This window comes from Kazachstania africana, chromosome 8 (genome assembly GCF_000304475.1).
Source record: "Kazachstania africana CBS 2517 chromosome 8, complete genome".
NCBI lineage: Eukaryota > Fungi > Ascomycota > Saccharomycetes > Saccharomycetales > Saccharomycetaceae > Kazachstania > Kazachstania africana.
In genome coordinates this window covers 438,988-466,873 of record NC_018947.1, presented here as the reverse complement: position 1 = coordinate 466,873, position 27,886 = coordinate 438,988, and the positions used below count along the sequence as shown (strand labels likewise).

The 27,886-nt window shown below is 38.5% G+C and overlaps 14 protein-coding genes across 14 annotated transcripts; 10 read left to right on the top strand and 4 right to left on the bottom strand.

The window, feature by feature from the left end:
* Positions 1-73: 73 nt before the first annotated feature.
* Positions 74-2,428, top strand: RAD53 (serine/threonine/tyrosine protein kinase RAD53; the record flags this gene model as incomplete). The annotated part of the gene is made up of 1 exon (XM_003958738.1): positions 74-2,428. The coding sequence occupies one exon, from the start codon at positions 74-76 to the stop codon at positions 2,426-2,428; it is 2,355 nt and encodes a 784-aa protein (XP_003958787.1).
* Positions 2,429-2,864: 436 nt separating this feature from the next.
* PEP4 (proteinase A) lies at positions 2,865-4,115 on the top strand (the record flags this gene model as incomplete). Its single annotated transcript, XM_003958737.1, has 1 exon — positions 2,865-4,115. One exon carries the CDS (start codon positions 2,865-2,867, stop codon positions 4,113-4,115), a length of 1,251 nt encoding a protein of 416 aa, XP_003958786.1.
* Positions 4,116-4,544: 429 nt separating this feature from the next.
* KIP2 (Kip2p) lies at positions 4,545-6,521 on the top strand (the record flags this gene model as incomplete). The annotated part of the gene is made up of 1 exon (XM_003958736.1): positions 4,545-6,521. The coding sequence occupies one exon, from the start codon at positions 4,545-4,547 to the stop codon at positions 6,519-6,521; it is 1,977 nt and encodes a 658-aa protein (XP_003958785.1).
* Positions 6,522-6,626: 105 nt separating this feature from the next.
* Positions 6,627-7,550, bottom strand: TGS1 (RNA methyltransferase; the record flags this gene model as incomplete). Its single annotated transcript, XM_003958735.1, has 1 exon — positions 6,627-7,550. One exon carries the CDS (start codon positions 7,548-7,550, stop codon positions 6,627-6,629), a length of 924 nt encoding a protein of 307 aa, XP_003958784.1.
* Positions 7,551-8,097: 547 nt separating this feature from the next.
* AIM44 (Aim44p) lies at positions 8,098-9,951 on the top strand (the record flags this gene model as incomplete). Its single annotated transcript, XM_003958734.1, has 1 exon — positions 8,098-9,951. The coding sequence occupies one exon, from the start codon at positions 8,098-8,100 to the stop codon at positions 9,949-9,951; it is 1,854 nt and encodes a 617-aa protein (XP_003958783.1).
* A 264-nt stretch (positions 9,952-10,215) lies between these two features.
* On the top strand, positions 10,216-10,878 carry PET20 (Pet20p; the record flags this gene model as incomplete). The annotated part of the gene is made up of 1 exon (XM_003958733.1): positions 10,216-10,878. One exon carries the CDS (start codon positions 10,216-10,218, stop codon positions 10,876-10,878), a length of 663 nt encoding a protein of 220 aa, XP_003958782.1.
* A 231-nt stretch (positions 10,879-11,109) lies between these two features.
* KAFR0H02370 (uncharacterized protein) lies at positions 11,110-11,964 on the top strand (the record flags this gene model as incomplete). The annotated part of the gene is made up of 1 exon (XM_003958732.1): positions 11,110-11,964. One exon carries the CDS (start codon positions 11,110-11,112, stop codon positions 11,962-11,964), a length of 855 nt encoding a protein of 284 aa, XP_003958781.1.
* Positions 11,965-12,369: 405 nt separating this feature from the next.
* SVS1 (Svs1p) lies at positions 12,370-13,158 on the top strand (the record flags this gene model as incomplete). Its single annotated transcript, XM_003958731.1, has 1 exon — positions 12,370-13,158. One exon carries the CDS (start codon positions 12,370-12,372, stop codon positions 13,156-13,158), a length of 789 nt encoding a protein of 262 aa, XP_003958780.1.
* Positions 13,159-13,377: 219 nt separating this feature from the next.
* MLH3 (mismatch repair protein MLH3) lies at positions 13,378-15,603 on the top strand (the record flags this gene model as incomplete). The annotated part of the gene is made up of 1 exon (XM_003958730.1): positions 13,378-15,603. The coding sequence occupies one exon, from the start codon at positions 13,378-13,380 to the stop codon at positions 15,601-15,603; it is 2,226 nt and encodes a 741-aa protein (XP_003958779.1).
* Positions 15,604-15,844: 241 nt separating this feature from the next.
* On the top strand, positions 15,845-16,960 carry SET6 (Set6p; the record flags this gene model as incomplete). Its single annotated transcript, XM_003958729.1, has 1 exon — positions 15,845-16,960. One exon carries the CDS (start codon positions 15,845-15,847, stop codon positions 16,958-16,960), a length of 1,116 nt encoding a protein of 371 aa, XP_003958778.1.
* Positions 16,961-17,343: 383 nt separating this feature from the next.
* Positions 17,344-21,843, top strand: REV3 (DNA-directed DNA polymerase; the record flags this gene model as incomplete). The annotated part of the gene is made up of 1 exon (XM_003958728.1): positions 17,344-21,843. One exon carries the CDS (start codon positions 17,344-17,346, stop codon positions 21,841-21,843), a length of 4,500 nt encoding a protein of 1,499 aa, XP_003958777.1.
* A 268-nt stretch (positions 21,844-22,111) lies between these two features.
* MRX4 (Mrx4p) lies at positions 22,112-23,260 on the bottom strand (the record flags this gene model as incomplete). Its single annotated transcript, XM_003958727.1, has 1 exon — positions 22,112-23,260. The coding sequence occupies one exon, from the start codon at positions 23,258-23,260 to the stop codon at positions 22,112-22,114; it is 1,149 nt and encodes a 382-aa protein (XP_003958776.1).
* Positions 23,261-23,738: 478 nt separating this feature from the next.
* On the bottom strand, positions 23,739-25,706 carry SEC63 (protein-transporting protein SEC63; the record flags this gene model as incomplete). The annotated part of the gene is made up of 1 exon (XM_003958726.1): positions 23,739-25,706. One exon carries the CDS (start codon positions 25,704-25,706, stop codon positions 23,739-23,741), a length of 1,968 nt encoding a protein of 655 aa, XP_003958775.1.
* A 519-nt stretch (positions 25,707-26,225) lies between these two features.
* KAFR0H02300 (pepsin-like aspartic protease) lies at positions 26,226-27,791 on the bottom strand (the record flags this gene model as incomplete). The annotated part of the gene is made up of 1 exon (XM_003958725.1): positions 26,226-27,791. The coding sequence occupies one exon, from the start codon at positions 27,789-27,791 to the stop codon at positions 26,226-26,228; it is 1,566 nt and encodes a 521-aa protein (XP_003958774.1).
* Positions 27,792-27,886: the final 95 nt, after the last annotated feature.

Here is a 27,886-nt window from a genome sequence, read left to right as displayed (position 1 = left end):
CTTATCAAGCCTTATAAAGAGAGTAAATAGCTACACATATACCGTCAAACCCACATTTATTAGACCAGTATCCATGGATCCTGTAACGCAACCAACACAGCAAGCCACACAGTCCACGCAGAAATATCTAATTGAGAAGTTTACCCAAGAGAAAATCGATGAGAATATAGTTTGTAGGGTGATCTGTACCAATGGTAAGATACCCATGAAGGATCTTAGGATAGACACTACCCCTCAGGAACTACTAAGAATCAAAGAACCCATCAAGAAGGTCTGGACTTTCGGGAGAAATTTGAATTGTGACTATTATCTGGGAAATATATCAAGATTATCAAATAAGCATTTCCAGATCCTATTAGGGGAAGATGGTAATTTGATGCTTAGAGATTCGTCTACCAACGGCACTTTGCTTAATGGGATGAAAATAGAAAAGAATAACAACATGATCTTATCTCAAGGGGATGAAATTGTCGTCGGTGCAGGTGTTCCTGAAGATATTGTCTCGTTAGTAATATTCATTAACGAAAACTTCAAGAGACGATTGAATGAATTGAAATCAAACGATAGTTACAACTCTAACGGGTCGAGAAGGACACCTGAGTCCATGCTGACGGGGATCTACAAGGACTTCTCAATACAGGACGAAGTAGTTGGTCAAGGTGCATTTGCTACTGTTAAGAAAGCTGTTGAGAGAACCACAGGTAAGACGTATGCAGTGAAAATAATAAATAAAAGGAAAGTGATGGGTAATTTGGATGGTGTCACTAGAGAATTAGAGGTTTTAAAGAGGCTCAATCATCCAAGAATTGTCAGTTTGAAAGGATTTTATGAAGATAATGAAAGTTACTACATGGTGATGGAATTTGTATCTGGGGGTGATTTAATGGATTTCGTAGCAGCGCATGGCGCAGTCGGTGAAGATGCAGGCAAAGAGATATCTAGACAGATATTGGAAGCTGTCAAATACATTCATTCAATGGGAATTAGTCATAGAGATCTGAAACCCGACAATATACTAATTGAACAGGATGACCCTGTACTAGTGAAGATTACAGATTTTGGTTTGGCCAAAGTCCAGGGGAATGGTACGTTTATGAAGACATTTTGTGGTACTCTGGCGTATGTGGCACCAGAAGTAATTGGAAGTTCAAGTAAATACAATGAAGAAGATGAAGAAAGAAACGAATATTCGTCGTTAGTCGATATGTGGTCGATGGGATGTCTTGTGTATGTGATTTTAACAGGTCATTTACCATTTAGTGGGAGTACGCAAGAGCAATTGTATAAACAGATTAGTAGGGGTTCGTACCATGAAGGACCTTTGAAAGACTACAGAATATCCGATGAAGCAAGGGATTTTATTGATTCTTTATTGCAAGTAGATCCCAGCAATCGATTAACGGCGGCAAGGGCCCTGGAACATCCATGGATCAAGATGGTGTCTTTAAATAATGAAATAGAGTCACTAGGAAGTGAACCGCCTTCCCAAGTATCATTATCACAATCCTTATCGCAACAGAAATCCATTGAAAAGATGGATGATGCACAATATGCGTTTCTCAAGCAACAGAGAAAGCAAGAGATGGAAATTTTCGTGAAGGAACAAGAAGAACTGAAAACGAAAGGGTTTAAAATACCTAACCACCCACCGATGAGATTTACACAACAGCAGGCCACAACGAAAAGAACGCCTGCCCATGCAAGTAAAGCAGTTACCAGGAGGAAGAACAACAATGCCGGAGGTAAGTTTTTAACGTTGCGCCCCTTACAAGAAAGTAAGATACAGGACAGTCTATATATACATCAAGGTATAAATCCCTTTTTTATTGGCAGATCAGACGACTGTAACTGTAAGATTAAAGACAGTAGGCTTTCGAGGGTACATTGTTTCATATTGAAGAAGAGACACGTAGTGGGGAACAGCATATACGAGTCACCTGCACAAGGTCTAGACGATCTGTGGTATTGCCATTCGGGGACCAACGTAAGTTATATCAACGACGTTAAGATCGGCGCTGGACAGAAGTATCTCTTACAAGATGGAGACGAAATCAAGATCATTTGGGACAAAAACCAGTTTTTCCTCATCGGTTTCAAACTGACTATCAATGACCCAACAGGTCTTTTCAAGGACGGAGGAATAGATGGCACTGACAACCACGAAAGAACCATCGAACCACAGACCAATGACGAGAAGAACTACGTCAAGAGGCTGAGCGAGATGATGAAGAACTATCACTACGCCAACATTGTCACGAGCGACCCGGACATAACTACAGTCGAGAATGACAACGGCAGTGACATCTTAAAGAGAGTGCACTCGGTGAGTCTACAATCGCAATCGCAAAGGGACCCGTCACGCAAAGTGAAGCGTGCCAAACTGGACAATGCTACCAAAGAGGACCCGGACAATCTACCATTCTACTAGCGACAACACCATATACACACATATACCCATATACCAAGCATCAAAGCAAACGTCTAGCACCGACCTTCGATTGCACCACGTGACCCATGTGCGAACACCCAACTCCAGTATTTTTTTCGGGCCTCCCAGAATTCGCATCGAAAATGAAATTGGATATATAAGGGGCGGGGGATGGAGGAGATTTTGGTAAGATTTCTGTCATTCATAAGGAGGAGCAATATAAGCATTTTTGTGTCAGGACAGGCCTCAATTTGGATAGGACTGATTTTACACAAAGCTGATTGAGATTGAGTCGGACCACAGAAACTGGAAGCTTGATCCAATTGAAGTTTTTATATTAGAAGGAAGGAAAATATCTGTTTCCGTTTCCTACAATTCTCTTTCTATTTCTTCATTATTTGAAGACACAACAAGCAAGTTTATCATATTAGTCATTATGAAGTTGCAATTAAGTAGTTTATTACCTTTGGCGCTCGTTGTTTTGGACTCTGCTAATGCTGAGCCTCATAGGATCAAGTTACAAAAACAGGAGTTGACTGATGATATATCCAAGCTATCTTTCGACCAACACATGGCTCATTTGGGTTCCAAATACGTCACTGCGTTTGAAAAGGCTCACCCAGACACAGTTTTGTCAAGAGATCATCCATTTTTCAAGAATTTTATCGACAAACATTTCGATGCTCAACAAAATCATGAAGTTCCATTAAATAATTATTTGAACGCTCAATATTTTGCTGATATTTCCATCGGTTCCCCTGGTCAAACTTTTAGAGTCATTATGGACACTGGTTCCTCCAACCTTTGGGTTCCAAGTGTAGATTGTAATTCATTGGCGTGCTTTCTACATAATAAATACGACCATAGAGTTTCTTCCACTTATGTAAGAAATGGTACCAGATTCGCTATTAGATACGGATCCGGTGCGTTGGAAGGTTACATGTCGAATGATACTGTCACCGTTGGTGACTTACAAATTCCAAAACAAGATTTCGCAGAAGCAACGAGTGAACCAGGTTTAGCATTTGCTTTCGGTAAATTCGATGGTATCTTCGGTCTTGCCTTTGATACGATCTCCGTAAATAGAGCGGTGCCACCATTCTACAATGCAGTAAATCGTGGTTTATTAGATGCTCCACAATTTGCTTTCTATCTAGGTGATAAGAGATTAAGAAAAGAAGGTGGTGAAGTTACCTTTGGTGGTTACGATGAAACAAGATTTACCGGTAATATCACTTGGTTACCAGTTCGCCGTGAAGCTTATTGGGAAGTTGATTTTAATGGTATTTCCTTCGGTAGTCAGTATGCTCCATTAACTGCTACTGGTGCTGCTATCGACACCGGTACTTCCTTAATCACCCTACCATCTGGTTTAGCTGAGATCCTAAATGCTCAAATTGGTGCAAGAAAGAATTGGTCTGGTCAATACGTCTTAGATTGTTCCAGAAGAAGTACTTTACCTGACATTACTTTCAACTTGGGTGGTTCTAACTTCAGTATTGGCCCATACGATTACACACTTGAAGCCTCTGGCACCTGTATCTCTGCCATTGTCCCAATGGACTTCCCAGAGCCAGTTGGTCCATTAGCCATTATTGGTGATGCCTTCTTACGTAGATGGTATTCAGTCTATGATTTAGGTAACAGTACAACCAACAGTACCGTCGGTTTAGCCGAAGCTTTATGATATGGTTTCATAAACTTTTCATTTTGTTTTTTTCTCTCTCTCCACATCTTCTTCATTTAACGTTGCTCTCCTTCTTTTTTTTCCATTCATTTAAATGTTTTTTTATCACAACTCTCTCTTTTGATTTATTTTTAATAACAAAAATTTCAATTGAAAAAAGAAAAAAAGTTTTATATTGCCAGATATATATATCTCATAAGTAAAAGTCTTTATATATTTTAATATGCTCTTTACTATTGCTAATTCTCACATAACTTGTGTTATTCAATAGTCAAAGCTTCTATATCGTACCTTTAAATTGATATCGCGGAATTCGAAAAATCAATAGCTCGAGGATTTGACATTTCATTTATTTACATATAGGCAAAGCACATATCGAACCTCCATATACCTACTGATATCTGATATTCCTATATCACCCCATCCTTTATGATACAAAAGACAAGAAAGACCACTCCAATGAGGTCAGTATCAGGTGGTTCCTCGGGTATTCCTCCTCCATCCCCATCTCTAAGAACAGTCTCTTCATTTTCCAATATACGAAGGTCCTCACACATGCGAAGCACCTCAGGGTCATCTGATGTGAGTAGTAGTAGTCCTCCACCATCTCTTCCTTCCACAGGGTCTTCATTATCTTCCTCTATAAAGACTTCCTACATTCAACGCAATGATAGTGTAAGAAAAATTAGTAATAATGAATCTTATTCTGGGACAATAACAGTGACAGTAAGAGTTAAACCTGTTCCTCATCAGAACAAGGAAGTTTGGGAATACTCTAATTTTAAGATAAGAAACGTAGAGACAATAAATACTAATAACGATGAATACAAATTCGATCATGTCTTTAGCCCTCATGTTGATAATTTCGAAATTTATAAAACCACGGCTATCCCATTGATTGATAAATTGTTTACTGGGTTCAATGCAACTTTGTTTTGTTACGGTATGACCGGATCAGGGAAGACTTATACTATGATGGGGGATAATGAGAATCCCGACGGTATTGTCCCATTGTCTGTGTCTCTACTGTTTAATCAGGTTTTGAATTCCAGAAATGATAAGAAATATGACGTTATACTGTCGTATCTCGAGATTTACAACGAAAAGATATATGACCTGCTAGATGACGACCGTACAAATCATTTACTCACACCATCCAGATTCACTTCTACCCCAAGCAGATTGAATAGCAGTGAATTGAGAATAAGAGACGACCTGGAGTATGGCGTGAAAATAACTGGGTTAAATGAGGAAAGATGTGATACAAGTCAAGAATTAATGAAATGGATCAAATATGGTGATTCGAATCGTAAAACAAGTGAAACTGAATATAATCTAAGAAGTTCCAGATCTCACGCTGTTATCTTAGTCAGATTAGTCACTCATAATGTTATCGATGGCTCGAAGACGTCAAGTACTTTAACACTGTGTGATTTGGCTGGTTCAGAGAGGGCTGCAGGTCAGCAAGAAAGAAGGAAAGAAGGTGCATTTATTAATAAATCATTATTGGCATTGGGTACTGTAATTTCCAAACTGAGTGCAGAATCCTTATCAAATTCAAAACATGTCTCCAATCCCATGGGTCCTCCAGCATCTCCTAGTCTCAATAGTAACGGTAACAACCACATACCTTACCGAGATTCTAAATTGACGAGACTATTACAACCTGCGTTAAGTGGAAATAGTGCAGTGACTACAATTTGTACAATTGATCCAAGAATGGAAACCTATGCAGAGACTATCAATACGTTAAGGTTTGCATCGAGAGCCAAAAACGTCTCGCTACGATTCAATATAAAGAAGAATTTATCTACTATTTCCAAGAGTGAAGTTGAGAAGGATAAAATAATAAAAGAACTAACATTCAGGTTAGAAAAACAGAAAGAAACAATTAATGATATGAAATTGAAAAGCAGCCATGATACTAGTAATAAATTCTCACTTGATAACCCAAATATATCCCTATTGCAAACAGAAAATAGTATACTGAAAAAAAAATTGGAAAATTACGAAAACATAATGAATAAAGATATGATTGAATTACAAGATTCACAAATGAGTGAAATCATTGATATGTTACCGATCGAAATAGGTGCGTTGTTAGAAAATAAATTTCAAGGAATGGAATCTCAAATAAGACAGTTTCAAAAATATACCAATGAATTAGAAAATAAAATATTGAATTTAAAAAAGCAAAATAGATCATTACTCAATAATAGTACTTATAGTCTCGACAAAGATGACGAAATTTTGGAATTACAGAAAATGCTGGAGAGAAAGGATAAAATAATTGAAGCCTTTCAGAGTGTCAGTAAATTAAGAGATAGGGCATTGAAGCCAATTAGCCAGAGTAATATAGCATCATTACCACAACCCCCACCAATATCCAAATCAACATTCCTGTAAGACACTCTGCATATAATTTTTTCTTCTTCGATGGAGGATTTATAGATACAAATGCATTATCAAAATAACGTAGAATATATATAAATATATTGAAAAGTCACTGGTTTAACCGTCAATATCATAAGAGAAATACTGTTTTTCCGAACTGGACACTTCTTTATCTTCTTCTTGTTCACTGCTTTCATTATCTGTATGGTTACCGACCTCATTCAATTCAACTAGGGTCGTATCCTCCTGATAATTAGTGAAGGCCACCCCCCACATACAGACAATCCCCTTTAAATATCCGTTATCCTTGACGTACAAAACCCTACATTTGGCAGTTGGGCCCAAAAGTTTCCTAGTTGTTCTAGCTATTTGATGCAAGTCTGAATTCCTGGGAAGAAAAAGCAGGACATTCGAAGATATCTTGAAGAAACTCTTCAACAATTCGGTAACCCCCACGGGTTGTAGACTCGACTCCAAATCGTAGACATTCTGTTTCGAGTATTCAGGTCCACCCCATGGAGGAGACGCAAATACACAATCTACTTTCATCTTCTCGAAAAGACCAGATTTAGAAATCTTATCCCATGTACCATATTTTAGCCATATTCTATCATCAACTCCATACACCTTAGCATTCTGCGCCGTGCAATAAAGGTGATCCATGCGTGAGTCCACGCCATAGGCACGTGGGAATTCCATGGCAAACTGGATAGTATTACCTCCACCACCACAAAACACATCCAGTATCGAATTAGCCTCTGGAAGACATGCTTTGATAAATTTAGCAAGAAACTTGGCTAAAACCTCCGGTGTAACGCTGTACCATAACTCTTCAGTCATATATATCTGATTCGAATCAATTTTAGAAAATAGACTGTGCCTGCTCTTCCAATATTTAAACAGCTTCCCGTGTAGTCTTTCATGTGATTTTATCCTATAATTATCGTCAGCAATTCGGGGAACCAACTTCCTATACCTCTTATTCGACCTCTTCTTCAACGTATGCAAGAAATGTGAAGCATGATACACCTTCTTCCCCATAACTAACCAGTCTCTTGTCCACCTCGAGAAGTCAGCTCATCGCATCGAAAAGGCCATCGCATTTTTTTTTCACCTAGTGGTAACTGCTTTCCAAGGCAATAAATCTCTCCATCATAGCACAAGGTAGATCACACATCAATGGGTCCAACACACGATAGACCATGATAGTCTTCATGTATAATCCTGGTCTGTTCTCTAACTTTATGCTAAAGTAATTTACATCACGTGATGCACAGAAATGCCTGCACAAACCTCCAAACCAGCCATACATATTTTCAGTCCCGAGAGCCAAATGGAATGGCTGGTGAAGAGAAACTGCAAATTCAATGTGATTCAGACGGCAGCCATTTGAATATTGAAGGGCAATTGGAGTATGGAGGTGCGTTGGTTTGAATGGATCATGCAATGACAGGTCCTTGTTCTGCTGGTCTTCTCCATGATCTGATCGAGAGTATATATATAAAATGTGAGAGTACTTTGGATTTGATTCTTCATTGTCGACCCTTAACACTTCATCGACAAGGCACCCTTGCTATTATACAAACCAATGATTATTAGAACTCCTACAAGAACAAAGACACAGTCTCTCAACGGTCCTCAAGTAGATTTCAAGTTCCCATCTGCGGGAAATTTACAGGCTTCTGACGTGGAATTGAATAACCACTTACTTCTCAATGAAGTACTGGGTAAATCAGAACGTGACCCTCACCATCTTCATGTCCAGGAAAATAATGATTCTGGATCTCAGATACTTTCCGATTACACATCTTCCTCCAATACTAATACACACTCGTCTAATGGGTACTATTCGTTTGCTAATATTTCTGATAATACAACGTCTCCTGCATTTTTCAATGCCCCCAGTGATGCTTCTTACACGATGGCACAATCGAATACGAGTGATTCCAAAGCTAGTTCGAGGATGTCATCGATACGAGAAACGGGTAATTTACCCTTGGGTTCTTCACAAGTGGCACAATTTTCTATGGAAAGAATCCCAGAGGGCAATACTGTTTGCTCTGGGAACCAAACTATTCGTACTGCTGATAATATTTCATACGAAATTGTATCGTCAAATTCTAGTGATAACATCTCAAATGGTAAAATTAGGGCCACTTCTGACAGTACCAATGAGTCCTCCATGATCAATAAGAATCATAACACTGTCATCAAACGTTCTTTAAAATTGCAACGTATACCGACAATAAGACAGGTTAGATCTACAAATTCAAGTTTATGTTCGGTACCATACCCCACAAACTTATCTACAAGACGTTCCGCTTTGAAGAGATCTAATGCCATTAGATGTAAAGGAGGTCTCTTACAATATTTCCATCTCATGGGCATCAAGATCAAGAGAAATTTCAAGAAATTGAGAATGGCTGTAAGAAGAAAATTATTCTCTTACAGGAAGTCACAATCCAAATCGAAACGCAATCAAAGTATCAATAAGAATCTACCAACGGTACCTGGTCAACTGAAAACCGTTAAACGTTCCATATCCTTTAGACAGAATCCTACGACTGGTTACGTTTCAAATTTGAAGAGATCTATATCAAGAAAATCATCTTTAAACGTAAGCTTAATGACAAAGCAGAAACAGGACTGCGATGTTACACGTAAGACTAATTCTTCCATAAGACGTACTACATCATCCATTAGAAGAGCTGCGTCGTCGCTGAATACGGTGCAACCTAGAAATTCCCTGAGAACGTCATCTTCGTCGAATAGCAACCATTCTAAATTGGTTAGATCTCATGCTACTGCGTCATTGAACTCTATCATAAGACAACCCTCCATTGTGGTGAAGAATAAAGTGATACCACTATCGATGGGTCACTATTCGATATTAGAAGAAGAAGAAGAAAACAGTGGTGTTACAAACAAAGAAGATACACCTATGGAATCTGCAGAACTGGTATTTGCAGACATTCAAGAAGAGTCAGAAGAAGAAGAAGAAGAAGAAATTCACGAGCACGTTGAGAACTTAGAAAAGCTATTCAATTCATACTTCAAGCGTATTGTCGCACAAAGAATCACACTACGTCTACAAATGGCCAAATATGAGGAATCAAACATGCTAGATGCCTCCTATAAGAAGGTTCTAGAAGGTATTTTAAGCGATTACGAAACCGAACACAGTTCTCAACGTATATTTGACAGTGATAACAAGTCAGAACTCTCATCCACCTATTCCGATGAAATGTCAGAAAATGACACTTCTACGGACAATGAAGAAGATGAGACCATGGACGATATCAAATCATTGAATATAGGATTCAAGAAGGACATAACAACTCCATTTGCCAGCCGTTACGCCAGCCGCAACGCTAGTCCCTTCTCATTGCCAACCGGCACGGTCAGAAGATCCCTTACACTGCCTACAAGAATCAAGATATAAATAATGAGCCTCCCCATCATATATAGCGCATTATACAATCATTAATCAATTCATTCATTCATTCATTTACCCTCATCTTCCATCTTTCAACTCCGCTGCCCTCAGTTTCTGGGTAAATCCCACTATGCCTTTCTTTTTCCGTTTCGTTTAGAGGCGAAAAACGTTACCTGAGTAACCTGAATTGTCGTTGATGGAATGAATATATTATGTAAGTGGATCAAGAAAAGAAGCAGCAGAGTTGTATAACGAGGTAGAGGAGTGATAATGATGATGCCGATTACCTTTCCATTAAAGAGCCGTCTGTCTACGAATACGGCGCAAGGTCAGATGTTCGTACGATTCCAATCTTCTTTTGCTTTCTTCAATTACACGAACATATTCTCGAAGAATCAGTTGAAGCATTCTAAACGCAAGGCCAAGAGATTATCGTCTACAATCACGACATCTTCCAAGTACCATGAACTAGCAAGGATGCCCTGTGGCGTGGAGGAGTCTGGTTTTGGGCCAGTAAGACGTAGATACAAATATTCAGCGTTACCTCGAGTTCCCTCGACATCGAATATGGACCGGAAACAACTGAACACAGAGCTGCTGTTCTCAGCATACAGACCGTTATCGATGGATCTCAAGAGCGATTCGAGTACCATGTACGAGTTTCTCATGGCTCCAGATCAATCCACGACTAGTTCACCATGGGGCAGACCGTTCTCCCGACTACATGACCACAGAGCATGGAGAAACGTGCCCTCCCACACGGTAAGAAAGCTGAAACCGTTCGTGCCACCGAGTGAGATCGATTTCACGAACAACGCTGACGATGTCATGGAACTCTCGGAACTTCGAAGGAGACTGGAGCTCATTCTCGATTCAAAGAGGAAAGCCAAGAAGAGACGCACACCCAGATTGCATAAGAAGGAGAAGATATAGCAATCTCCAATACATATAACTTATTTATTTATTTTATTTTAAAATTCAATCTATTCGTCACTATAGCAACGGGGTCTTTCTAGAGGGTCACCCAGCCGCAGAATTTTCTCTCTCAACAAAAATTTGCGGCTATTCGTTATGCTTGAGTCCCCTTTGAAAGGTAAAATAACTCATCTCATCTGTGGGTGGAAGTGGAGAGAAAGAGAGAGAGAGAGTCAATTTAGACAGGTAATGGGCTCCACGAAGCAAGGTACATGCAAGTTACTGGGGCCTGTGTCCCTGTGCATCCAGCTCTTGATGGGTCTCTTGGTTGTGGCGGTGCTTTTGCTCAAAAGAAACTACGAGTATCCCAGACGGAAGTTGATCGTTTGGACTTACGATACCACTAAGCAAATAGGAGGATCGTTTGTCATACATGTGTTGAATCTCGGTATCAGCATATTGAAGAAACAGAACCTGCTGGTGAGGTCTGGCGGAAGTAAAGATAATAATGAACAGTGCGATTGGTATTTTTTAAATCTGCTCATGGACACCACAGTGGGGATTCCAATTCTATGGTTCAGTCTACATTTCGTTGAGAAGACGCTCTCGATTTTCAACGTGAAGAACATTGAAAGTGGAAATTATTTCAGTCGTCATAAGATTCATCATCGCCAGAATAAGAACAGTTCTAATGACGATGAACACCCTCTTTTCGTTGCCTTTTGCAAACAATTCGTCGTTTTCATTTGCGGTCTCTGTATGATGAAATTCGCAATCTTCATTATTTTGAACTACTACGAGCAATTGGCAGAATGGTTTGCGGATATTGTGTTAAGCTGGGCTGATCCGTGGCCCAATTTTCAAGTTTTCCTCATCATGTTCGTATTTCCAATTCTATTGAACTGCTTCCAGTACTGTTGCGTCGATAACATTATCAAATTGCACTCTTTAAATCTGGGCAATTTGAACAATTTCGAGCCAAACACTTTCATCGCTGGAGGAGACGAAGAAGACCTCATTTGGGACCAAAGCACGGATAGCGTCTGCTCCTCGTACCACACTCAACAAGCAAAAGACACTGCAAGGTACGGAAGCACGTCATAATCCTGAGTATACAAGAAAAGCCAAGTTTCAAGCTACACGGATTGCAGTAACATCTTTAAAACACCTCTACATTTCACGAATTTAAATCCTCGAAAATGCATGTTTTTTTCCATTTTCATAGCCTTTACGCGTAATTAAAGTATCACGAAATTTGGCATTTGGCATTTCGCGATAACGTGAAACATCAACTCGGTTGATTTATTTGATCTTCTTTGCTGTTTCGAGCCAGAGTATTTTCGTGACACCGTTTGATCTTCCTCGAATGTTTGCAAGTCATTATAGATACATACACACCCATATATATATATATATATAAGTAGCCATCATGTTATATATTCTTTTCCTGGATACAAGACTCTTATTCCCAGTATAAGCCTAGCTCAACCACCGTTCAAATTGTTAGCCATGTTATTCAAATCTGCTATCTCTTTACTAGCCCTTACTGGGTCCATTGCCTCCGCTGAATACAGTAACGTCACTTCTGCAGAGTCATCAACCCCGGTGACAACCACATTAACTCCTACATACTCTCTATCTGACAGAGTCACCACATACTCCTACGCTGATGAAACTACCACCCTTCTAATCACTTCCACGGTCTATGACACCATCTGGTACACTCCTTCTGCCTCGTCACATTACACTTCCGTTAATGCTGACGCGAAACAACTATCTTCTAGTGCCACAGAGTACGAAACCACCTACACCGACGCTTCTACAACTTACACTTCAACGATCACATCCTACATCATCGTCACCCTCGAGGACTCCGCCACTTCCACTGCCACTCCAACCGTTAGCACCTCTTACTCTACTTACGAAACCACGTATGCCGACGCTTCCACGACTTACACGTCAACCATTACCTCTACTATCCTCGTTACTGTACAAGAAGACAACGTCACACCTGCTGCTGCTGAGACTACTACAAAGGTGACTCAAAGGGTTACCCTTGACACTACGGTTTCTACTGCTGCTGCTGATAACTGTGTTCCAAGCACCCAGTATGTCACAGTCACCGCCGACCCAGTGACTTCCTACATTACAGAAGCCTCTATAACGTTCACAGAATACGTTACTGAAACTCAAGCTGTGACTACCGAATATGTGACTGAATCTGCAGGTGCTTCCACCACCGTTTCTGGTGCTAATTCCACCGTTTTAGCCGCAACAAACGGTACAAACTACAACTAGATCTGCTCTTGCATGCCTTAGTGTCTCTTATACACCACGATAGGCCCACTCAAAAGCATCTCAACAGACTTTATATACTGTTCTCATTCAGATAAAATTCAATTTATGTACATTTAAAATTCATGTGTTATGTTATTCGCAAAAAAATATGGTCTTGTGGCTGAAACAACCTTGTATATAAACCACTGGGAACAAAACTAGTCGAATGGTTAAGACTTCATGAGCAGCACAATAAGGAAGTTGGACGGGAAAGTGCTGAGAAGGCTCCAAAGTCAGGTTTATGTAACTTCTCTGGCGTCCGCGGTTAGGGAGTTGGCTCAGAATGCTGTTGATGCAAATGCTACAGTCCTGGACGTCTATTTCGATCTGCATGCGTTGGATCTGGTGGTTACAGATAATGGGAGTGGAATTTCACCCCAGGATATGAATCTAGTCGGTTGCCAGAGCTATACTTCTAAGATGGCCCAGCTAGATGACCTGACCAGTATACAGACCTACGGTTTCAGAGGTGAAGCCCTTCATTTCCTATCAACGGTTGCTGATATCACTATTTACAGCAAGTCGAAAGATTACAACTCAACATGGGTACGAGCGTTTCCTGGTGAGGCCAGGATGTTGTGTGAAGGTGATGATGATGCTTCGGCAAAATATAAGGTTGAGCCATTCAATAAGGACAGTTCTGGGACCACGGTACTGATCACAAATATGCTGCATAATCTCCCCGTGAGAAGACAAATGGTCTCCCAGGACCCAGAATTCAAGACCTGCAACATTATAAAGGATGACATGTTTCAACTTTTAATGAGGAAACCCTATTTACAAGTTACCGTACGATACACTAATACAAAGAAAGAGGAAAAAATTTTATTTGAGTCGAAATCCGTAACACAATCAGATGACACTTATGAAGCATACTTTCAAATCGTTAAAAACATATATGGCAGTGTAATCCCATCTAACGTTCTAAAAAAAGTGTCACTTTCTTTCAAAGAATTTCAACTAAACGGTGTGATTTCTAAATCACCAATACGATTCAAGGAATTTCAGTTTATCTATATAAACGGTAGGAAATGGTGCAGCCCTTCATTTATGAAAGTTATAGGTAATTTGTTTACTTCTGCTGGATTTGGCCTTTATGATGTAAAAAACGCAGGCCAGAAAACAGGTGGGAAAACTTATAATCAATACCCAATGTTTTTTCTTAACTTGGAATGTCCTCTCACGATCAATGATCTCATACAAGACCCTTCAAAACACATATTCGAACCGTCATTTGCTCATATTCTAAAGCCCCTAGTTTTAAAAGTACTTAAATCTTTTTTGAAATACCAAGGCTATTCTGCTTCTATTGACATCCAAGCGCACCAGAACAATAGTCCCACTAAATCTCGAAGTGAAATCAAGGCTTCAATGCCTTTGATATTACCCATTAAGAGAAACTACAGTATTTTAGATACAAAAATGAAATTTGCCAAAATTGCTTCAAAGGGTCCTAGCGTTGAAAATCAAGATCGCATCAGCCATCAAGCAATAAGCCGACAACGATTTAAACCCGTTTTCAATCAAGCTAAATTAAATCAACTCAAAGAGAATTTGAAAGTTCACCATATTCAACAAGACTGTTGGCTAGATATCAAAAATGTCAATAGAAACACTAATTTAGATTCAAAAGAAATAGAATTACATATCACTCGCGAACAATTGATTAAATGTAAAGTGATTAATCAGCTTGATAATAAATTTATCTTACTGAAGTCTCCTTCAGAGAAAATCTCTTCATATGGCTTGTATATCTTAGACCAACATGCATGCGATGAAAGAATCAAGCTAGAAGCACTTTTACAAGATTTTATACTCGAGGTTATAAGCACTACTGTGTATTCAAAATCAGTTAGTAATTGTAGCTTTGAAGTAAATATTACAGAATTAGGATTACTACAGCATTATAAAGGCGAATTCCAGCGATGGGGTGTCTATTATGATGTGAAGGAGAGCCCTAACGAGGATCCTAAGCTAGTAATATTGTCACTTCCAGAGTGTACATTTCAAAAATTCAATGATGACAACACTTTTTTAAAAGCTGGCCTATTAGAACACGCCCATGCATTGAGATTGGGCAAAAAGTTTCCCATAGCTAAGATTTTATGTTCAAAGCCTGATGAAACACTCAATGATAATATGTGGTGGAAATACATGAATTGTATACCACTATTTTTAAGAGATATTTTCAATTCCAAGGCATGCAGGTCTGCAATCATGTTCGGTGACAATTTACTTTTGAATGAATGTGAAATACTGCTCAAGAATCTAACTGCATGTAAAATGCCATTTCAGTGTGCACATGGAAGACCTTCCGTCGTCCCAATTACAGGAATTGAAATGTCTACCAACATCTTAGACACAGCTTTCTCCTTCAACATTCAGCACCCCGACTATGACATATAACTACGCTATTCTCATGTACTTGTCGCATTCAATAAATAAAACTCGTCAATATTCGTCATTTCTCCTTTCTTCAAATATATCATGTAAATCAGGTCTTGTGTTCAATTTCTCTTCTAGCTAGTTTTTTTTTTTTTTTTTACAAAAATGAAAAAAACTGTAGATCGATCTCATCGCTACTATAATTAGTATATTTCAGTACTGCATAAACCCAGTAATTTAGTTTGCTAGCTTAACATATTTGATGACTGTCGACGAACACGAAGGTCCCCTCTTTGAAATTAAGCAAACAGCCTGGGGAGGTAGAGCATGCTTTGCTAAAGAAGATATACCGAAAGGTACGAGAGTGCTGGAAATTGACGACTATACAGGATCATGTGTGTCCTACGAATTCAGGAAAGAAGTTTGTTGTTATTGTTATGCATACTCATACGGTAAAACAATGAAATTCAAGCTGGATAAAACTTCAGTTGAGTCGTTAATTCAGATGAGTAATCGCAAGATTGATATAAATATGAAAAAATTCCAAGGTGCTGGACTTTGGTTCTGTAGTGAGGAATGCTGTGGTGAATTTTTACATCTGCCGAATATTATAGACCTAATAGAAAGTTATGAGATTTTGCTAACCTCATTTCATTCTATGCTTAAAAGACACAATTCTGATGATGATAAGGAAGCTGAACTTAACTCGGTCACTATATCTAAAGAAATTATCGATTCTCAATGGGATAAAATCACAAAATCATGGATTCTCTCTATTGAAAAGATAAAGTCCAGTAAACGGTTGAATAAATTACCGGTAATATCAGAGGACGAGTACTCATGCTGCAGATTTGTCTGTAGCTCACTGTATAGACTTAGTAACTTTTCTGAAGACTCCTTGACTATGAAAAGTTTTCAGCATCTTCAATCCAATGAATTAGAAAAGATTTCTAAATTTCCAATTCTTTTACATTTTCAAGAATCAGTTTTCAACACTCTGTATATTTTACTGCCGAATAATTTGAAATGCCATTTGAGCACGGACAGTTTCAGGCATATTTTGGGTTCTGAGTATGCAAACTCCTTTGGCCTCTGGCAGGAGGACGAATCTCTTGAAAGTAGAGAATGCTATGGTTACTGGGTGCTCCCAAGGGCGTCATATTTCAACCATTCATGTGATCCCAATATCACAAAAACTCGGAATGGGCGTATAATGGATTTCATTCTCAATAGAGATGTCAAAGTGGGGGAAGAATTGTCTATAAATTATGCAGGAACTCTGAATCTTCCTCTTACTGAGCGCCGTGAATTTATGAGAAATGGCTGGTTTTTCGATTGTGGCTGCCAAAAGTGCCTAAAAGAGTTGAGCGACGGCTGACTCGCTGCTCAAATAATACAGACTTTATGTTTTATACATATTTTATACATCTTTCATGCATATTTTACACGTATTTCAGATATATCGTGACAGTATTACGCGTGGGCTGCAATTCATTCTTTAAAACTATGGCGGTTTGTGGATGTTTCTAACTGATTATAAGGACTTCTTAGAGCCAGTCGAGTTCAATAAGATTTAATTTGCCCAATACAGGACTTTATTTAATGCTTGTCAGGTACCTAATTTATAATATAGTAGCGCCGTACAGCAAGAAAATGAATATATGAAAATGAAAGAATATGAGAAGTTCAATGACCTATTTATTAAAGCAACTCATATATCAACAAAGAAGAAGACTGTACATTCTCTAATGATGAGCGAAAATGTCAAGTGTCAATTCAAGCATAAACAGTTCCAGTTTAGCCCCGGACTTGATCCATGTGCAAATGAATAATTATGACTTTTACATGAACAGGCCAACAATACTTGATAGGAAACATGGCGACAGTTTACCAATGAGTCAGTTCAATTTCGTCCCATCAATACGAGTTTATGGATTTCTCCCAACAGGACATCAGGTTTTATGTCATATTCATGGCGTCTTTCCTTACATTTTTGTGAAATATGATGGCAATGAATCAGATTCACTTACAGAAATATCACAAAAATGCACCAATTTGCATCTGCTACTTGAAAGAAAGATGACTGAACTAGTTAAAAAGAAGGGCAGAGGGAATAAACCTACTGTAAATGAGGTAGGAAATGATATAGAACATATCAGAGGATTGAATTATATTGCAAATGTCTCGCTGATAAAAGGTATTCCATTTTACGGGTTCAATATGGGTTACACCTTATTCTACAAAATAACGCTATTGAACCCGTCTTATTCGAATAGGCTCTCAGATTTAATTAGGGACAAAGCCATTTTTGCTACTGCTAGGGAGACTTTTGAATCTCACATCCCATATCTACTTCAATTTTCAATGGATTTTAATCTCTTTGGGTGTTCATGGATACATTTGAACAACTGCTATTTTAGAGACCCTATCCTCAATAGTATATTGGACATTGATGATTTGATGCGAAACGAAGAGCTCGATACCTTTTTAACCCACTTTTGTGATAAAGAACGGAATGTCTTAGATGAAAAGGCTTTCCCAAGAATGGGAAACGGTTTGCTAGAAATAGATATATTACCACAGAATATTAAAAACATCGATGAACTATATTTTCGTGATATACATCATGATTTTATAGAAAAAAAAGGTGAAGCATTACATCTTCTCAAACAGCCGTATGTAAGTTCTACAAAGCAAATGGTAAACAATGTACTTTCCCAAAGAGCTCTGCTTTCTTTACGAGAATATGTGCCTCAAGAGGGCCTCCAAAGATTGAAGGACATTAAAGATTTTAGTCATTCATTCAAAGATTTTTATGATGCTGCTTCAGCGAAGACGACATCGAAAGAGAATCCTAATCCAACTTTTGACACATACCTCAAAAAGAATCCTATATTTGAGAAAATACGAAAACCATATGAAGCTATTAACGAATTATGGCCAGAGCAACCGAATACTCTTAACTCCCAAACTATATCTGAAAATGAAAATGAGGTTATAGACACTTCTTTCCAGCAGTATACAATTTTAGACGATGAGGGCGACGCGGCTAACAATATGAATGAAGACTACGGCATGTTAAGTCAGGATAGTGGTTTCATAGCAACAGATACAGAAGATGATCCAGAGAAACATGTAACAAAGCCCAGAGCAAATGTAGCGTCTTCCAATTCAGCCTTTTCACTTGATACTCAAATGACACAGTTAATTTCAAAAAGGAAGCGTCTGGAACAGGCACAACGTTCTAACATTCTTCAGCTCAATCAGGCAAAACAGATCAAGTTGGAATTGCCTTATGGAATTTCGAAAGGCGAAAGAGCATTCTTTTACAAAAAACCACCGTTCAATTTTTCCTCCGCCATAAAAGACTTAACATCAAAGGGCTATCCAGAGGTTGATTATACTGATCCTTATTTTGGAGAACCTACGGACTTGGAGTTGAAGCCGTATATATATGCCGGTAAAAGATTTGAAATTAATTCACCTCATCTTAGTCATCGAATACCTCTGCCGTTCCATAATGAACCAGTACTGTTGGAAACAGAGGGTCCTATTTCTTTGTTTTCCTCATGGAAATATTTGCCAAAACCACCGACATACTATGAGGTTCATGATGATGAAGTTTCTAAAAGAAAGAAAATGAAAGACCATTCACAGATTGGTAAAGCGACTCAGAAGAACGATTTTTTTTATAAATATGGGTCGAGGGCAACTGTACCCAAAAAGATATCAACCATGCAAGATAAACTTACTCATTTTTCTTTAGAAATACACGTCAACACAAGAGACGATTTGAAACCTGATCCACTTCATGATCAAGTATCAATAATCTTTTGGAAAATTGATGACGAATCCTATCCATTCGACTTCGGTGTCTCTAGTGAGGGAATAATGGTGCTGCATGATGAACGAGAGGATGGTACGCTATCCAAAATGCTACAAGATGCCGCTGGTAGCGTTCCAGTGGCATTTTATGAGAGTGAGTTCATGATGTTTGATGCGCTTACAGATCTGGTTCTACTATTTGACCCAGATATTTTGTCAGGATACGAAGTTCATCTCTCATCTTGGGGCTATATTATTGAAAGATGTATAAAGGTTCACAAATTCAACATTATTGAGGAAATATCTAGAGTCATTTCGAAGGGAAAGAACAGCTCCTACGACTTTTGGGGCTATACTCATTCCACAGGCATAACGGTTACGGGAAGACATATTTTAAATATTTGGAGGATCTTAAGCTCAGATCTTCAATTGACCCAATATACGGTGGAGAATATTGCATACAATTTACTTCACAAGAGGTTGCCTCACTTTTCTAATAGAAACCTTACAGAATTTTGGAATAACAAAAGAAGTTTTTCCAAAATCAAAACTGTGCTGCAGTACTGGTTGACTCGTGTACGTATAAATTTTGAACTACTTAAAGCACAGGATTTCATAGCTAGAACGATGGTGCAAGCAAGATTAATTGGAGTAGACTTCCAATCAGTCTACTATAGAGGCTCTCAATATCGTGTGGAATCATTTTTAGTGAGGGTTTGCAAGGGAGAAAGCTTTATTTTGGTTTCCCCCAGTAAACAAAAAGTAAGAGAACAGAAACCTTTGGAATGTGTTCCTCTAATTATGGAGCCAGAATCTGCCTTTTATAAGAGTCCCATGCTGGTCCTGGACTTTCAGTCACTGTACCCCTCGATTATGATAGCATATAATTACTGCTATTCAACTTTGCTCGGTAGAGTGCGAGAAATGCAGCTGGGAGACAATGAAGTTGGTGTATCATCTGTTCCGATCAAAGAAAATACGCTTCGATTGCTCAAAGACGACGTAACGATTGCACCTAACGGTCTCGTATTCGTGAACTCTTCAATAAGAAAGTCCACTTTAGCAAAAATGCTTGCCGATGTTTTAGACATAAGAGTAATGGTGAAAAAGACAATTTCTGAGCTGGGATCAGAGAATGACACCCTACGGAACTTACTAAATAATGAGCAAGAAGCTCTCAAACTGCTGGCTAATGTCACATATGGCTATACTTCAGCTTCTTTTTCAGGGAGAATGCCCTGTTCAGATCTAGCAGATAGTATTGTTCAGACAGGAAGAGAAACCTTAGAGAGAGCTATCGAGTTAATAGAATCAGATGAAAATTGGGGAGCCAAAGTTGTATATGGAGATACTGATAGTTTGTTCATTTATTTGCCGGGAAAAACAAGAGAGGAAGCTTTTACTATTGGAAACGAAATGTCAATAGCAGTATCTGCTAGTAACCCTGAGCCGTTATTTCTGAAATTTGAAAAGGTATATCATCCATGTATCTTGGTAAGCAAGAAAAGATATGTTGGCTACTCTTACGAGAAAAGCACCCAGCAAGAACCCAAATTTGATTCTAAGGGTATAGAAACGGTGAGAAGAGATGGTCATCCCGCCCAACAGAAGATAGTAGAGAAGTCACTAAAAATATTATTTGACACCAAGGATATCACAAAGGTAAAAGAGTATGTGCAAGATCAATTTTTCAAAATTCACTCTGGAAAAGTTTCAATTCAGGATTTCTGCTTTGCAAAGGCTGTGAAATTAGGAACATATAAAAGCGCAGCCAGTCTGCCACCTGGCGCCATGGTGGCAATGAAACAGATGAAAAAAGATACTAGAGCAGAACCTCAATACAAAGAACGAGTTCCGTATCTGATCGTCAAAGGTAGTCCCGGACAAGTCTTGCGTGAACGTAGTATTTCCCCTGAGGAATTTTTTGCAAACCCAAACTTAGAATTAGATGCAACTTATTATATTGATAAGACATTGGTTCCACCTTTATCCCGGTTATTCAATATTATTGGTATAAACGTAGCAGATTGGGCTTTTGATATTCCAAGAATGAAACGAGACTTATCTGTAAATACGAATACTAAGGAAAGCAAGTTAGGTGAATCATCAATGTGCATCAACTGTGGAGAAGAAGTAGTATCTTCAGAAAATAAGACCTTATGTGGCGACTGCGAAATGTCTGCCCAGAAGACTACCGTAGGGTTGCTATATGATACACTTTATAGGCAAAATATGATGAAGAATCTAAACATGGTATGTAGGACCTGTACTTATCAATACACAAAAAATGCAGGAGTTGAAGGTGATTTAATTGCCAGTAAATGTGACTCGTATGATTGTCCGATTTACTATTCTAGAATCAAATCCAAAAAATATTTAATGTCTGATATTACAAGAAAGAAACGTAGTGCATTGGACGCTCTGGACAATTGGTAGTTCCAAGTGCCTTTATTTTTAAATATCTGTAACAATATCGTGTGTAATATTATAAGTAACGTATGGCTTTATAGTAATTGATAAATGAATATAAAAGGCGAAGGAAGAGAAGAAAAGAATATGCATTGATATGTACAAGGAATAAAATGTAGTCATTCAGAATTAGGACTTTTTTGATCTGTCGAATCTAGCCACTCGATGTTGGAAGAATCAAATAATCTATAACCCACTAGTATCAAGACGAAAGAGCCTCCAATAGCGGCGAACTTCAATTTAAAACTAGATTGGTTTTCATTTGATGGAAAAAAATGATCATCTCTGGGTTGTTTTTAACAAATCCAGCAGCATTCCAGCCTTTCTTTTCCACATCATTGATCACTTGTTTGACATATTCTGGTTGTATCTGAGAAGCATTAATTATTCCTAGATGACCTTGGAAAACTATATCTAACGACCGGTCGTTAAGCTCTAATTTTTCAATGGAGCTCTTTTGATCTTTCAAATTGAATAGCAGGCATTTCCGTTTATTCTTCCCAAACCGAGGTGGTAAGTTGAATATAATATCTATAGCTTTATTCTGGAGCTTTGATATTGGAAGTTTCACGTTAGTTTTAGCGACTGAGTCAAATAGTATATTTCCACCTGAGAAGTGCAGCGGTTCTTTTGGACGATTCCAATCGTATGTTTTCTTCTGCTCCGTCAAGAACAGATTTTTATGTGTATTTTGAATGTCTATCTCATGTAAGTAATTTTTCAGTGAATTGAGATTGATATCCTTCGTGTTTCCTTTCTCATTTGGTTGCAGTCCTTCCCTTTCATTTGACTCTTCTATAATATTGCTTATAATCTGGTATAAATCGTTTGTGTTGACTGTGTTTTTCTCTAACTGTTCTAATATCACGTCCAAGTAATCAGTATTTTCAGGATGTAGTCCAATGTCGAATACAGGTTTTCTTGTCTTATTGGTAGATGTAGTAGTGCCTGTAGGAGGAACTTTTGGTATCAAAACATTGATGATATCTTCATCCAACACCTTTAAGAGGGCAGAATAGATATCCTCGTCAGATATTCTTCTTTGAACAGCTAACGTATATAGCTTTCGAGCAATAGTACTCATGCTTGCTTGCGACTTGACTTTTTGTGTAGAGAGGGTCTTCAACAACTTCTCGTACCGAGGGTATTTCTCAATAACTAACTTGCTTTCGGCTGACAGCTTTAGTAGGATCTTAAATGACCTAACTGAAGCATCTCTTGGCCTGTCTGGATCGAACAGAACCCTCAAATTTTCTTCAATTGAGGAATTGGTATCCGATTTCAGTCTTCTCGAGGTATTCTTGCTATAGAAACGCCCGATGTTGGTAGTCTGGCACAATGATGAAATTCTAGCAAGACCATAACTATGGACCCTGAACATCATCCATAAGCAAGATCTGTGAAGAGACTTGGGGTTCGTGTTTCCATGTTAAATTGCTGCATTTGTGATTAGAGTTTTTTAAAAAATGTCAAACTCGATGGTTTCCGGTTACTTTAGAGATCATATTGGAAGCTAATGGCAAGAAAACCTGCCGCAAAAAGCCAAATTAACCATATATTTAGCCTTGTCTTGTTTACAGGGAGTTAGCGTTTTAATTACAAACAAAATGCAACAGCTTCTGCTTTTTTAGCAGGTTTTACGATGAAGTTACGACGATATTTACAGTTAAGGTATTGCATGCGGTATCTACGACTTCTAGAAGAGTATATATGCCACTTCTGCCTTGGATACGTACAGTTAATAAGAATGTTCAATATAAAACATGTTTATTATTGTGTTTTGCCAGCTAAAAGATATTTTAAGTCACATCTAGTATATAATGTACAGTAAAAAGCGTTGATGAGCTAATTTATCAAACATACTAATTGTCCGTAGCATCTTCTTCAACCTCAGTATCGGTGTCTATATCAGTATAATCACTGTCGCTTTCATCTTCTTCGTCAGAATCTTCAAGTTCAGATTCGTCAGAGGCATCGTATATATCCAAATCTTCGGCTTCTTCTACCTTTGGAGGATCTTGCACATGCATTTTCATAGTAATATCTAAATCTGAGCCGAAGTAATCAGTAGATTTGATGACTATTCTGAAAAATACATTACCAGTTTCCTTTGGAGCTTGTTGACCTAATGGAATTTTGATGGTACCTATTTCCCAATCACTTGGATTGAAATTACCACTTTCTAAATCTTTGACAGTTCTCTTATCGAAATGTTTACTCAAATTCTTAAATGACAGTCTTTCTATGTTCATTGCAGTTTGCGCAATTTTATTATCTTTTTGTAAAGCTACTAAACAGCACCAAGTATTGCGTCTCTTGGTAGGGAAATATGGTGCAAATGAGTATGGGACCAGTGGTTGCTTTGCCATGGATGCAAAAGGATCTCTCATATGTTCAAAATCTTCTGGTTCTTCTAACATTTCCGCTGGGAATTTTTCGGTTGGAATTAATTTGTGTTTAGCAGAACGTAAGAGGACTTTTATCGAAATATGAGGAGTAGATAGGGGAGTAACGACGGTTTCACCTGGAACAACGAAATCAGCTCTTAAGACATGCAATTGTGGGATGTTTGCAGCAACTTGAAGAGTTTCTTTGAGTTGATCATTATCTTTAATACCAAGAATCTTACCAATTTTTTCATCATCATACTTGAATAATTTACCAACTGTTTGAATCTTGTCAGTCATTCCGTTCTTAAAGACTTCCATATCAACGTTAGGTAATTGTTCAATTTGAGAGTATGGGCTCTTTGGTACAGCTTGAACAATACATTTAAAAGTATCTAAAGCAACTGTTGCGACTTCCAAATTTCTGAAACCACATGCAATATCGACTAAACCGTGAATTAATGAATGACATTTAGCAACAATCCTATATTTGGCCATATTCAATTTCTTACTTCCACTGTCTCTGCGATTGATATAATCGTGTAAAAGCTTCTCAAAATCTTCTGGTTTCATATCTGGGAAAAATTGTTTGAATTCTTCAGCGTAAGATAACCATTTTAACATCAAATCAACGGTAACGATCTCTGATGGTTTATAATTGACTAATCTGTCCACAAAGTAAGAAGCAGATTTGACATGAATTCCCTTCTTAGTATAAGAACGAGTCTTTGACCACCATTTTGATACGACATATGGTAATAATAAGACAAAAGAACCGATGTAAATGGCGACTAATATTGGAGAAGAAGTGCTATCGATTAAGAAGCTTGGTAGAGCAATACCATGAGAGGTAGATTGTGGTCCATCAGGATGACCATATTTCAAGAAGTTTTGTCTTGTCAATTCGTCGGTAAGAGCTTCGTAGGCCTTTGTAATTTGGACATATGCTTCTTCCATAGTCGTTCTTTCTTGTTCGGTCAATTCCTTGGCTAATTTATCTGGATGGAACTTCACTGATAATTTTCTATAAGCAGATTTTATTTCTCTTTCTGAAGCACTGGACGAGATACCTAAGATATCATATGGATCAAATAAACTGGAAACAGAATCTTGTATAGCATCGTTTGTATTTATTCTATGGATCAGAAATGCTACGAAGGCCCAACCGATCATAAGTAAAATATTTCTCCTGCTCAAAATGTTGCCTTTGTTATTACCACGATCAAACTTCTTTCTAAATTGCTTAATCTCTTGACTTGTATACTTGTCACTTAAAGATTCAAAAGACCCAACATCATTCCCATCTTCTGCTTCACCGTCAGACTTAGCAAATAAATGGTAGATGTGTGATATGGTTACAGGCACTATAATCATTAATAATATTGTGAGCACAAAGAATGGCCATGTTTCACTTTGCTCATCGTAATCGTAAGTTAAAGCCATTGGATAATAGTTCTCGATTTATCCTACTGAATAACGGGATTCTTCTCTTCTTTTTCCAATATCGGTACACGAAACTTTCAATTCACTCGAGAACGTTCAGAAACTATTACGATGCCCTGAATAACTGCCCTTTAACTAATCTCAATGAACCACTGTTGCAACGTGTATTTTCAAAGATTTCAATCATATCGCTGTCATATTTTCGCTAAACTAACAAAGAAAAATATTTGGGCCTCGTGCGAAGAGATGAGCAATGGTGCAAGACCATTAATTGGCCAATAGAGCCACTGTCCATAAGGAATGGACCCAATCTGATGATTTCACAGAATTACTCGTGAATTTTGGGTACGGTATCGTTTTCCAAGCATGTAAATTACCCACTGGAAGCGTGAGTAATGTGGAATATTCGGTGTATATGACAATTAATTGTGATTAATCAGTGTATATGATGATAGGTTGGCGACCATGAGGTCGTTTTACGTTTAAATTAGACTAAATAAAGTATACGATGAATATTGGTTATAAAATGCATGCAATGATCGAACCCAGGAGTGGGAAAGAATATAAAAATGTGAATGGCACGTTCATGTTGGCAAGATTCTTGCGGTTCATTGAAGTGCTGGCAGTGTTAGATTCAGTGTCACTGCTACTTTGCCTAGTTTTCGCTGTGGTGTAGTTTGCTGTGGCCCCAGCAGATACCGTGAAGATGTCACCGGCAAATGTCTCAATGGTACTTGGTTCTGCTGTCCATGTGCTTGAATATCCAAGTGCTGTCACCGCACTGGCGACACCTGCATTACTTGTGACAATCTCAATGTCTTGGTCGTCGTCCACATTGTGAAGCGCCTGAGCCATGGAGATTTCGTTGTTTTCAAGGTCGAATACCACATATGCATTGATCAAAAAATTATCACCTAGGATTGCTGAGTTGCTTCCTGTTTCTTCAATGATTGTGAGAAGACACACATTGCCAAAAGTCTCTACTATAAAATCAGTGAGTTTGCCGTTGATATGGAACCCACCGAAGTCAAACACCAGTGTAGTATCGCTATTCTCCACAGCCCTACAGGACACTATGTAATAGCCGTATCTGCTACTCCATCTGGCGCCGATACTATCAGCGATAACTTGTACCAAAGCCTGTGGTAAATAAGTTAGCGTGGTGCCACTGTCTAGTAGCGCTGCAATCTTTGTGTTAGTAAGCGTAGTCTGAGTATTATTGGCGACGATACCAACGCCTTGCAAGGTAACTTCGAATTTTGCTGGATCAGAGAACCCATGTGTCTTCAGTGTGTTCACCAGTGGGATGGTGTATAGACTGCCCGTGTACTTCGAGTGATCTACGGCACCAAAAAGTACGGTACCGTGTTCAGCTTCTGGGTGGTCTAAATGCAAGGAGTAAAGGTTGGAATGAGTGGCACCACTATTCTTCAAAATCATGGGAAAATTATCGTATTGGTATCTATTTCTTGGAGCATTGATATACGTTACCTCTAATCCAGGTAAACCTATCCCCAGGACACCGACGGTAGAGTTTGTCACATTGGCCACGGCAAATGAAAGACCACTGACGTCCAAATCGTCTAAATGTAGTTTATCTTGTCCCCAAGTGCCCCTGGCAAAACTGGTATCACCATACGTGATGGAAAATAATGTATCATTTGATGACCACGTGGAGGATTGATTCTTATCGAATGTACCATATGTGTTACAATCAAACTTGTTTGTAGAGCTGACTAGATTGGATTTAACACTGACACAATATGGATTGTCGGAGCCTGTCACCCACAGATCTGAGGACCCTGTATCGACAAGCACCGTGATTGTTTGTGACGGAGTGCCAATATCCAAATCCACGGAGTAAAAATTTTGTCTATTGACTAAATCTACTAGTTCATAACCTCGAGTCCTCTTTGCAAGGGCAGACCATGTCGTTGATCCTTCAAATGAGTCCCCATATGTCTTTTTGAATTTTAAATTCACATAATCTGGCTGCTTGCTGTCACCACCACCAATTTGAGGCAATGACAGAGAATAATTGGGAATGAAAAACAGACTTTCAACTAAATACGCTAGTAAAATCATGGGGAGGGTATCAGTTTGAGTATAGATGGTTAAAGTCTTTGAGAGCCCTACTACACGACTCTTGCTTATTTACTTACTTATTTATATACTAATCG